Source organism: Panthera onca, chromosome D4 (assembly GCF_046562875.1).
Source record: "Panthera onca isolate mPanOnc1 chromosome D4, mPanOnc1 haplotype 2, whole genome shotgun sequence".
NCBI classification, from domain to species: domain Eukaryota; kingdom Metazoa; phylum Chordata; class Mammalia; order Carnivora; family Felidae; genus Panthera; species Panthera onca.
The window spans coordinates 87494348-87507240 of NC_138351.1; the positions used below are offsets into that span (position 1 = coordinate 87494348).

Here is a 12893-nt window from a genome sequence, read left to right on the forward strand (position 1 = left end):
TTTTTTTAACTTATCTCTATACCGTGGGGCTGGAACTCACAACCCTGAGATCAAGAGTTGCGTGTTCTGGGACCCTGGGTGGCTCAGTCAGTTAAGCGTCCGCCTTTGGCCTAGGTCATGATCTCACTGGTCCCGAGTTCTAGCCCCGCATCGGGCTCTGTGCTGACAGCTCAGAGCCTGGAGTCTGTTTCAGATTCTGTGTCTCCCTCTCTCTCTCTCTGCTCCTCCCCCACTCACACTCTGTCTCTCTCTCTCTCAAAAATAAACATTAAAAAAAAATTAAAAAAAAAAAAAAGTTGCCTGTTCTACTGACTGAGCCAGCCAGGCGCCCTTAGAATAGAGAACCTTTGGACCCTATATACACCTCGTCTATTTATACAGTCCCTTACTGATGGAGGATAGTGACATTTCCTATTTGCTACTATTACAATGCAGCTATGACCATCTATGTACCTACAATTTTCTGGAATCAGAGTAAGAAGACAGATTCCTGAAACTGTAACCACTGAGTCTCAGGGCAGGAGTGTTCTTAGTGTTGACACATACTACCAAGTATTCCTAAAAGGTTACACAGTCGTGCATTCCTACCAATAGCACAGATTGCCCATTTTCTCACATCACCAATACTGGATATTCTCTTTTTATTGTTTTGAAAGGCAAGGAGAAGGCATATCATTTTCATCTGTAAATCTTTCATCATTAGAGAGATTGAGCATCATTTCTGGTTTACTGGCCACTTGTATTTCTTTCCATATATACATATATAAATATATGTATGTAGAAAATATATGTATATAGAACATATATATATTATATATATACATACACACACACACACACACACACACACACACACACACATAATTCATGCCATTGGCCCAATTTTCTTGTCTCTTTCTTTTTTATAAGAGTTCTTTATACATTATGGCTATTCATTCTTAAAAATATTGCAAGTATTTTTATCAGTCTGTCATTTGTTTACCACCTTTTCCTTCACAAAGAAGTTCTTCCTTTTCAACTGTTTCAAGTCTGTGGATCTTTTTTCTTACAGCTTCGGAGTTTTATGTCACATGTAGAAAAGCTTCCCCCTACCCTTGCTTTCTGCACAGTTATCAGTGGCCGCTCAGGAACAACTCTTGTCTTTTCCATCCGGTGCCCCACCAGTGGCCTGGCCCTTCAATGCCCAGCACCATTCTCCAGCCCTGAGGCAGAGCTCGGCCCCCTGGAGTCCCAGGACCAGCTAGGGTCGGGGCGCTGCCGGGGTGCCCAGGCCTGGCCTCAAGCTCTTCTCCAGTTCCACTGCCACCCGGGGAGCTGTGGCCTGGATGGCATTCTGGATGCTGTGTATGTCCCACTGGGTCCTCAGGAGGGCGTCGTCCAGGGTGAAGAAGCCGTCACGGGTACGCCGCACTTGGGAGCAGACAGCAGTGGTCTTCAGCTCCAGGCCGATCTCGTGCACCAACTTTCGCAGTTGCTTCTGTGTCTCGTGCATGCACTGTACCTCTGCCAGGGGTACATAACAACAGATCCCACGGATGGGAGCACAGCCTCTGGTGTCTGCTGATCTAGATCCACTCCCTGTGATACCTCCTGGCTGGGTGATAACCCTAGCAAAGTATCTTAGTTCTCCAGGGCTCTGCCATTCCAAATGTAGCCCAAGGGCCAGCCCTGAAAGCTTGTTAGACCTGCAGAATCTTAGGCCCCACCCAAACCTGCAGAGTCAGAAGTTGCCTTTTAAAGAAGACACGCCCCCCCCCACCCCCGCCAGAGCTCTCTCTCTCTCTAAATGAATAAACTTCAAAAAGGGGCGGGGGGGGGGGGGGGGGCACCTGAGTGGTTCAGTCAATTAAGCTCCGAACTCTTGATTTCTTGATTTCGACTCAGGTCAGGTCATGATCTCACCAATGAGATGAAGCCCCACATCGGGCTCCGTGCTGAGCAGATCGTGGAGCCTGCTTGAGATTCTCTCTCCCTGCTCTCTACCCCCTCCCCGGCTCACGCTCTCTCAAAATAAATCAATAAACTTAAAAAAAAAAAAAAAAAAAGACCCCCAGGTGATTTGTGGGCAGGTTAATGTTCCAGAAATGCTGCTCTAAGACTCCGTATGTTCATCTATAAAATGGGTGGTCGTGAGAAGTCTGAGAGATAATCTACATAAGGTGCTTAGCACTGGGAGAGCCCTGATCGGTACTCAAGGAAAGGAGCCCTGGTTAGTAAGACAGAGAGAAGGAGGTGGGCAGGACTGGGGAGGTGAGGGTGCCGTCTGATGGCTTACTGAAACCTGAAATGCTGCAAAGATCCGGGGATGAGCTGCTGAGTATAACTTGCTCGCTTAAAGGCTGGCTCTAAAGGGTGACTTGGCAGCGGATAGGACAGCATTCGATCCGTGTGCTGTGTGACTTGGTCAGGTCCAGCCCCGTGCGGAGAAGGACGCTGGTCCTGGTGCCTTAGCCAGCAGAGACTGGGGCTGTCACGTGCCAGCCTCTGTAAACCCACGAACCCCATCTCACTGCTCCAACTTCCTGGGGGAGCCTACCTAAGAGGAACTCCGGAGGTGCAAAGTGGAGGCATCGAATGCCCGTTATCAGCATCGGGGACTTGTTCATGGGCCGGATCAAGCCTCTCACGGCCATGTCGTAGGCCTCCTGGGTCTGCAGGTCGAGGTTGGAGTACCTGGGGATGAGAAGGGGACTGGCGTGGAGTGGGGAGCTGGGCAGACTGTTTGCCCCTGGCCCTGCCCCCTCTCACGAAAGAGCTTTCCTGAAGCTCTTCATTCTCTTTCCATCTTCCCTGCCCTTCCAGCCACCTTTTTCTCTGTCCCCTCCAATCTTTAGATACAGGCTCTGCCCTCCTCTGCACACACCCCCCCAGCTTCCAGTCACGCACATGCTGCCTGCCCCCACCCCCTGGCTCTACATCATATCATGTGGGTTCCTGGCTTCCTTCTCCACTAAATCATATATTCCCACTGAGGCCAGCCAGGGTCTCTTGTTCCCCCTTGGTCTCCCCAGGGGCTGGCCTGGCACAAAGAAACACTTCTGCATGCTGTGGAAGGAAGGGCTGCTTCAAGTCTGCTTTCGGGCTCCAAAGAGATGCATGGAATCTGCCCCAGGGTGGGCGGAGCCTACAGGGAGCCCAGTGGGCATTTCTTGCTCTTCCAGCACCTCCTCAAGGGCCCCTTTCAGGAAAGTGTGGGTTGGGCTCCACTTACATCACCAGGGCCTTCTGATGGGAACCTTGGATCAGGGCCAGGATCCGGTCCAGTTTCTCTCTGGTCACATGGTCTGGAAAAGCCAGGGGGGATGGTCAGCACACAGGTGCCTGCTGAGGACAGGCGAACTCCCTCCCCCCAAACCAGCCCTGTCCTTGGAACCTGGAGGGTGTCCCAGAGCACCCTCTGTCCCAGAGTTCCCATCTAGAGGATTGAGAGTCCTTTGAGAATCTTGTGAAAGCCCAGAACTCTCTTCTTACAAAATTATATCTGAACTCAGCATTGTGAGGACATTTTCAAGGGGCTCATACACTCCAAGTTTCTTCTGGGTGCGCCTGGGTGGCTCAGTCAGTTAAGCATCCGACTTCAGCTCAGGTCATGATTTCATGGTTCACAAGTTCAAGCCCGCACTGGGCTCTATGCTCACAGCTCAGAGCCTGGAGCCTGATTTGGATTCTGTGTCTCCCTATCTCTCTGTGCCTCCCTTGCTCGTGCTCTGTCTCTGTCTCTGTCTCTCTCTCAAAAATAAATAAACATTAAAAAAAAGTTTCTTCTGGAAATGAGATTTATCCAATATTCTAAGTCAGGTCCCCTGAACCCCAATCTAGGGTTGCTTGTGCCAGGGACCCTGTGAGGGAGAGCGCCATCTGTCTCAACGCAGAAACAGATGGCAAGAAGAGGGAGGGGCTCTGCCTGCTGGACCCACTGAGTGACAAGGGCAGGCAGCTGCCAAGCCTGGGGACGCTCATGAACGGCTAGAAGGCTGATCCTGGGACCCAGCTGGGCAGGTGCCAACTTCTGACTCCAAAGGCCAGAGCTCTGGGCACAGGTGTGGTAACCAAAGGCTTGCCAGCTTGGAAGGGACTAAGCCTCTTATTCCTTCTGTCTGGCTTTATTCACCCTGTTGCCTTACCTGAAATGCACCCACCACTGCTTCCTTCCCCCTCATTGAGGAGCCTCAAATGTAGCCTCCTCCAGGAAGACTTCCTGGAGCCTGTCACTTTTTTTCTTTTTGAAGGAGAGACAGAGCATGAGTGGGGGAGGAGCAGAGAGAGAGAGAGACATAGAATTTGAAGCAGGCTCCAGGCTCTAAGCTGTCAGCACAAAGCCCGATGCGGGACTCGAGCTCACGAACTGTGACCTGAGCCGAAATAGGACACTTAACCGACTGAGCCACCCAGGCGCCCCTGGAGCTGTCATTTCTTTCTCCTGGCTCCTGCCAGTCTGCACCTGGGTCTCTTTCCCAGCATTAATTTGCTCTGTTTTTAACTTTTTTTTTTTCATTTTGAGAGAGAGAGAGCACAAGTGGGTGGAGGGAGAGGGAGGGGGAGAGGGAGAGGGAGAGGGAGAGGGAGAGGGAGGGGGAGGGGGAGGGGGAGGGGAGGGGGAGGGGGAGGGGAGGGGGAGGGGGAGGGGGAGAGGGAGAGGGAGAGGGAGAGGGAGAGGGAGAGACAGAGAGAGAATCTCTAGCAGGCAGGCTCCACACTCAGCACAGAGCCTGACACAGGGCCCAATCCCATGATGCTCGGATCATGACCTGAGCTGAAATCAAGAGTGGGGCACTTTAAAAAAAAAAAAGAAAGAAAGAAAAGAAAAAAAGGGCGCCTGGGTGTGTCAGTCAGTTAAGCATCCAACTTCGGCTTAGGTCGTGATTTCACGGTTTGTGAATTCAAGCCACGAGTCGGGCTCTGTGCTGACAGCTGAGTCTGGAGCCTGCTTCAGATTCTGTGGTGTTTTCTGCCCTTCCCCCACTCGTGCTCTGTCTTTGTCTCTCAAAAATGAATAAATGTTATAAAAAACTTTTAAATCATTAAGAAATTTACAATAAATTGGGAATGCAAGCTGGTGCAGCCACTCTGGAAAACAGTATGGAGGTTCCTTAAAAAACTAAAAACAGGGGGCGCCTGGGTGGCTCAGTCGGTTAAGCGGCTGACTTCAGCTCAGGTCACGATCTCGCGGTCCATGAGTTCGAGCCCCGCGTCGGGCTCTGTGCTGACCACTCGGAGCCTGGAGCCTGTTTCGGATTCTGTGTCCCCCTCTCTCTGACCCTCCCCCATTCATGCTCTGTCTCTCTCTGTCTCAAAAATAAATAAACATTAAAAAAATTAAAAAAAAAAAAAAAAAAAAAAAAACTAAAAACAGAACTACCCTACGACCCAGCAATTGCACTACTAGGCATTTATCCAAGGGATACAGGTGTGTTGTTTCGAAGGGACACATGCACCCCAATGCTTACAGCAGCACTATCAACAGCAGCCAAAGTATGGAAAGAGCCCAACGTCCATCGATGGATGAATGGATAAAGAAGATGTGGTCTATATAGACAATGGAGTATTACTCGGCCATCAAAAAGAATGAAATCTTGCCATTTGCAACTGCGTGGATGGAACTGGAGAGTATTATGCTAAGTGAAGTCAGTCAGAGAAAGACAAACATCATATGACTTCACTCATACGAGGACTTTAAGAGACAAAACAGATGAACATAAGGGAAGGGAAGCAAAAATGATATAAAAACAGGGAGGGGGACAAAGCAGAAGAGACTCATAAATATGGAGAACAAACTGACGGTGATGGGAGGGGTTGTGGGAGGGGGGATGGACTAAATGGGTAAGGGGCACCACGGAATCTATTCCTGAAATCACTGTTGCACTATATGCTAATCTGGATGTAAATTTAAAAAAAAAGAAGGAGAAATTTACAATAATTTTTTAAGTTTATTTATTTTTTGAGAGAGTGAGAGAGAGCGAGAGAGAGCACGTACACATGCACAAACATGCAGGGGTAGACAGTCCCAAGCAGGCTCTGCACCATCAGTGCAGAACCCGACGCAAGGCTCAATCTCATGAACCACGACACGAGATCATGACCAAAGTTGGACGCTTAACCAACTGACCACCCAGGTGCCCTTCTTCTTTAAGAAATTTAGATTAGGGGGCACCTGGGTGGCTCAGGGCATGATCTCATGGTTCACAAGTCCAAGCCCCACATCAGGCTCTCTGTCAGCACAGAGCCTGCTTCGGATCCTCTGTCCTCTCCCCCCTTTCTGCCCCTCCCCCACTTATGCATACTCTCTCTCTCTCTCAAAAATAAATACACATCAAAAACGAAAAACAGAAATTTAGATTAGCATTAACAAACACCTCCCCTCTCCTCCAAATTCTGCCTTCCCCTCTCCCAGAAGTGTCAACTTGCTAGTTATCTTTAGATGTGTTTTGTATGCTGATACACTCACATGTACAGACATAATCGTGTTACTTTGCCACGTGTTTCTAATCCTCTCCAGGTGATGTGGTGGTGTGTTTGCTCTCCCTGCCGGACTGTGAGTTCACTGAGATTGGGGACCCCATCTGACTCATCATACATCCTCTCCCCACCCCCAGTACCTAGCACGTGGCTGGTGCTCAAAAAACATCCATTAAATAAATGAATTACATCTATGGAAAATGTCAGAACACAGGGGAGAGTAAGAAGGAAAGAATGAGCCATCCAGCCATCCATCAGCCCCCATCCAAGCAGCCAACCCTCCAACCATCCATCCATCCAACCAATAAGCACCTCCCACGTCCCAGGCTCTGCGCTGTGTAACCACAGGAGTGGAATGACACAGTCCCTGTTCTCACGGGTGACAGTGTAATGGGAAGGCAGATATTAAATAATCATGAATCATTAGTCGATTATTGTTCTGAGAGTCCACCTCGTTCATCTGGGGGTTAGAGGAGCTTCCCTGGGGAGGTGACATTTATGCCAGGTGGGGAAGCAAAGGGGGAACACATGGCATTTGTTTATGGAAGACAGAATCATGTGCCCAAGGCCCTCTAACAGCCAGACTGAACTTAGTGTGTTGGGAGTCACCGAGGGAGGCTGAATGGCCTGCACGGGGAGTCGGGGGGGGGGGGGGGGGCGCGTAGGAACCAAGGGACAGCAAATGCAAAGGCAGCCACAGCTGCTCCTCCCTCTGCCCTGGGCTCCTGCGGGCTCTCACCATATGTTGACTTCTCCACCAGCCGCCCATCTTCACAGAAGTCATCTGTGGCTTTGCCCAGGAGGCCACGCACCGTGTAATCCTGCAGGGACAGGGAGGGGAAGAAATGGTCAGTGTCCCTGCTCTCCCTCAGCACTGAGGAAGGAAGTGAGCCGACAGCTCAAACCCCCAACCTGCTAGACAGGCCACAGGTGGGGGGGTTCCTCAGGTCTCCCCTCAGGGAGCGCAGGCACTCAGAGACCCCCAGCCACCTCACTGCCCCTGTCGAGAAGGGCACCAGACTTTTCTATGACAGCAATCACCTGACTGCAAAGGACAATGACAACCCTACTATGACCACCTCATGCCTGCATAACTCTCCTCTCCAGACAAACCTAACAACTTATCATGCTGGGCCCTTCCCAGTGCACCCTGCTGGCTTCTCCCTCCCCCTCCAAATACAATCTGTGCAGCTGCCTCTGTCACAGAGATGATGGCAACAGTGACAATAATTTATTGACTGTGCTAAGTGCCTGTGCTAAGTACATTGCACGCAGTTACTAATTTAAACTTCAGAGTAACCCTATGGAGGAGGTACTATTATCTCTCCCATTATAGACTTGAGGAAGGGGGGATACACAGATATTAAGCAATCCACCCAAGGACCCAGAGCTGGCAGAGGAGTAGAAGCTGTTTTTTATGTGTTTTTTGTTTTGTTAATGTTTTTATTTATTTTTGAGAGAGAGAGAGAGAGAGACAGACAGAGTACAAGCTGGGGAGGGACACAGAGAGAGGGAGACACAGAATCTGAAACAGGCTCCAGGCTCTGAGCTATCAGCACAGAGCCCGATGCAGGGCTCGAACTCATGAACCGTGAGATCATGACCTGAGCCGAAGTCAGACGCTTAACTGACTGAGCCACCCAGGTACCCCTGTGTTTTGTTTTTTAATGTTTATTTATTTTTGAGATAGAGAGAGTAGGAGCAGGGGAAGGACACAGAGAGAGGGAGAGAGAGAATCCCAAACAGACTCTGGGCTGTCAGCACAGAGACTGACACGGGGCTCCAACTCACAAACCATGAGATCATGACCTGAGCCGAAATCAAGAGTTGGACACTTAACCAGACACCTTGAAGCTAGTTTTGAACTGAAGCCATTTGGCTCCAAAAACTGCTCTTAACCACTAAAAATGTAGGCTCTCTGACACGGCACCTCTGTCCCCATTCATGGTGCCAGACTCCACGGCCCCAGTCCAGACACAAACTCCTTGAGGTCTAGGCGGCGACATCCACTTCTCAGTCTTGAGGACGGAACGGAGTGGTGTCATGATCGGGCTCTGGTGTCAGACAGATCCAGGTTCAAGTCCCAGCTCTGTTCCTTACAGGCTGCACGACCCTGGGCAAGTGACATCCCCTCTCAACGCCTCAGTTCTCTCATCTGTAAGGTGGGTTAACACTAGATCCCACTTTTTGGGGAAGTTGTGAGGCATCCACAAGGGAGTCCACAGGGGTCCACGTGCAGCGCTCGGCACAGAGCAGCCCGCACGCAGTAATGCCTACAGCCGTTGCTGTGTTATCCTTATCCCCCAGCACACGGCCATAAAACAATGCCTGCTGATGGCCGGGCCCTTTCCCCCACAGAATCCTCTCGGCTTCAGAGTCCCACCAGTGACTCCCAGGGAAAGGACCAGGGGCTAAATGAGTTGTCCCCAGCACCCCCATACCTTGGTGAGGTGAGCATTGTACATGTCGGTGAGGAGGCTGCGTCCGTGTCCCACGCCAAGCACTGAAAGACAGCAAGGCTGATCTCACACCTGACTCCCCCTTCCCTGGGACCCCCAACCCTTACAGCCACCACCAGAATACTCCCACCTTCAATGCTACTAAAGCCAGCAGAGGGGGGCAAGGACAGCACAAGTAAGCTCTTCTGCGTAGATATGAAAATGCAGATTTCAGGGCCCACCCATACATACATACTGACTCTGACTGCTGGAGGGGAGGGGCCTAGGATCCTTAGTAAGCTCGCCAGGGGATTCTGATGTGCTCAAAAGCAAGAGACCACTGGCCCAGTCACACAGACCTGCACTCAAATGTGGGATGGCTCTAAGCATGTCCTTTAACCTACTTGGGCCTCAAGCTCCCCATCAGCAAACTGGGGATAAAAATGCCATCTGATCCCTGCGGGTGTTGTGAAGGTTGAGGCAATGCACAGGAAGAAATCAGCACAAAGGAAGGGTCCAATAAAGGGGCACTGTGACCACTCCCTGCCTTTTTCTGGCTGTTTCTCCCTCTGGCTGAAGGAGAGAATGACCCTCCATTCACTCCTGGAGAGGGAGCATGAGATCATGTCTGCCTGCCTGTGCCCCAGGAAGTTAGACAAGGGGACTGTGACTATCGTGCATGGAGGATGTGGCCACCGCCTGACCCCGGGGGCACAGATGGCTCATGACTCAGGCCTTTGTGTGTCCAGCTCCAGCGACATTCAGACCCTGGCCAATGGGGCCAGTCACGCGCTTGGCTACCCCCCACAAGTGATGACCATTTTCCCTCCCTGGACGAGGGGCATTCACTAGCCACGTGACCCAGACCAAGTCACCTAAGTTCCTGGAGCCTTCTTTTCTTCATAAAATCATAAAATATCTACCTAATAAGGTTGTAGTCAGGAATATATGTGCACAAAGGGCTTTGTACCACATGTCACATACAGGAATCACTTGATAAAGGTGGGCAATTGTGACATCCCCTCCCCCTCACCCCCCACTGGCCCTTCCAGCAGCTGATCAGACTTGGGGCAGGAATCAGGGGAGGAGCGCAATGGTGAGAAATGGCTGTCAGGCTGGAAGTAAGCCGGGTTCCTGGCAGCTCCCCAGTTCTCCCCCAGGCTCACCACATCACTGCACCCCCAGGCTCACCACATCACCTACCAAGCACCCCAGACGACTGGGCATCCAGCCGGTGTCCCACGCCAACCTTCAAGCTGGTGAATGCTGGTCCACAGACTGGAAAGAAACAAACAAGGTCCCTTTCCTCAATGAATCCAGCTTCCAGGATGACTTTGGCCTGCATGGTGACCTCATTCCTAGAATGTAGCTTCATGGAGCCCAAACCAGGATGGGGGTGGACTCTCGGGCTTCCCTACCATGGATTCTGGGGCCTAGAACCACTTCTTCAGTCCCCTGGGCCCAGAAAAAGGGCTTGTTACTCTGTCTCTCATCGCTCCCCCAGTAAGAGGCTTTGCGTAGACTGGGCATAACACTGGGACTCGAGTTTCCTACTCAGCTGCTGCAGAAGGAGACTCCTGGCCACCCCAGGGAGAAAATGGACATGGTAAGTTCCTGAAGGCAGGGCGTGGGTTCCTAATTCTACCCCCAGAGAACCTAGGTGCTCAGGAAATACCTAGTGAAAGAATGAACGACTCATCAAAAATACATATATTAAAATATGTGGTTTTTTGTATATCAATTCTATCTCGATAATGCTGTTGAAGAAAAAGAAAAAAAAAAAAAAAGACCGTACACAGGAAATGAGTCAGAAGCATATACCCTTCTATAGATCAAGAGGTGTCTAAGGGAAGGATACAGGATGGTTAAGTGCCTGCTGATTTTAGGCTATGTTACTTAATGTCAACACTGAGCCTCAGTTTCCTCAATTTGAAAAATGAGAACAGGACCCACCTCATAGGATTCTGGTGAAGACTCTATGAGATGGTATTTGGTAAAAGCTTAACACAGTATCTAGTACAGAGAGGATCCTCAGTACATCATACTTGTTACACTTTAGAGTCACTAAATATCACTGTCAAAGGGATTTTAATGGTTTCTGGACAAGCCCCTCAATCTTTCTAATCTCATCTAGTGACAGAGAGCTCATTATAAAACCCGTTCCATTCTTGGGCAGCTCTGTTGACTAAAAAAGTCACTCTTTCCCAAGAGTCCGAAACTCCCTCCTTAGGACTTCTACCTGAGGGTGTCAATTGCCGTCTGGAGTCCCAGAATAATTACAGAATAATTAAAAGGGGTCAGCAAACTACAGTCTACAGGCTATATCCCCAAACTTGTTTTTTTAATGGCCCATGAGTTAAATTTCTTTTTTCTTTTTTAAATGGTTCAAAAAAATCAAAAGAATAATATTTTGTGACATAGAAAAATTATATGAAACTCAAATGTCACTTTTCACAAATAAAGTTGCATTGGAACACAGCCAGGCTCATTGCTTTGCACACTGCCTACAGGTTCTTTTTTTTTTTTTTTTTTTTTTTACGTTTTATTTTATTTTTTGAGAGAGAGAGAGAGACAGAGCACAAACAGGGGAGGGGCAGAGAGAGAGGGAGACAGAATCTAAAGCAGGCTCAAGGCTCTGAGCTGTTAGCACAGAGCCTGATGCAGGACTTGAACCCATGAACAGGAGATCATGACCTGAGCCGAAGTCTGACTGATGCTCAACGGACTGAGCCACCTGGGCGTCCCATCTATAGGTTCTTTTGCACTACAATGGCAGAGTTGAGCCCGCAAAGCCTAAAATATTTACTCTCTGGCTCTTTTCAGGAAAACTGGCCAATCCCTGGTCAAATACGTCATCCCTGCTGTGGCCCTTCAAGGATCTGGGACAGGAATCTAAGCACTGACTGGGACACGGACTCTGGGCAGAGATTACCTGGGGAGTGACACCCAGGCCCTGGCCTGAAGGTGCCTTACCCAGCGGATGGTTGGTGAGAGAAGGCACACTGGTGGCTGTGAGGGTAAGCGCCTTCTCTTCACTGCCTTCCATGGGGCCCAGCAGGAACCGAACACGCTGTTCAGGGGCAGGAGGCTTCCCAGCATTGACACCTGAGTACACAAAGGTAAAGGATATCCGGTCAGTTCTGTCTGAACACGTGGGGAAGGTGGAACAGGGAAGAATGGAGCTGTAGAAGAGAAAGCCCACGATGTAGCAAATAGCAGCAGTTAAGACACAGACTTGGGAAGGTGGGTGGGGAACGGATGAAATAGGTACTGGGAAATAAAGAGTACACTTATCATGATGAGCACTGAGTAATGCATAAAATTGTTAAATCACTATATTGTCAAATCACTATATTGTACACCTGAAACCAATTTAATACTGTATGTTAACTATACTGGAATTAAAATAAAAACAACTTAAAAATATAAACATAAGGAGAAAAGGCAAAAAAAAAAGAGAAAGAAACAGACTTGGGTTCAAATTCTGATTCTACTACTTATGACAACAGACAACACTGAGTCTGTTTACCCATCTGAACGCGGGGGGAAAGCGAGGAGTAAGGGAGTGTAGAGAACCAGCGATCTGGAAAGCGATCTGCCCGGGGAACTGGGTCACATGACTTTATTTTGCCTGAAGGATGAGAAGCGGAGATGGATTCCCGGGAGAACCGGAGCGGGGTTGTGGGTCCGGTTCGAGGCACTCACCCTTCAGAAGCTGCAGCTCCACGGTGTCCCGCAGGTGCTTCCATTTCAGACCCGGGGGCTTGTAGACCGCGAAGAGCCCATGCAGCCGCGCCAGCGCCAGGCGGCGGGACCCCATTCCCCTAGGCCCACGGCGCGGGTTAGTGGACTAGCGGGACCCCAACGGAAGTGCCGTACTGTCCCGTTCCCAAATGTGTCCTGACCCTGGGCGCCGCCATGTTTCTCAGCCGGAAGAGGTTCGTTCTTATTGGCCTCGGGGAAAACGCACAGTGGGAAGGGAAGTAGGGCCCGGCGCTG

The 12893-nt window shown here is 50.0% G+C and overlaps 1 protein-coding gene across 1 annotated transcript; it reads right to left on the minus strand.

Annotated features, from left to right (window-relative positions):
- Positions 1 to 624: 624 nt before the first annotated feature.
- TRUB2 (TruB pseudouridine synthase family member 2) lies at positions 625 to 12827 on the minus strand. Its single transcript, XM_060608481.3, is given in 9 exon segments — positions 625 to 1260; positions 1262 to 1503; positions 2537 to 2673; positions 3212 to 3284; positions 7196 to 7277; positions 8898 to 8959; positions 10098 to 10172; positions 11868 to 11999; positions 12600 to 12827. Coding segments are annotated over 9 exon segments (1002 nt in total). The 5' UTR covers positions 12715 to 12827; the 3' UTR covers positions 625 to 1176.
- Between the last annotated feature and the right edge of the window lie 66 nt (positions 12828 to 12893).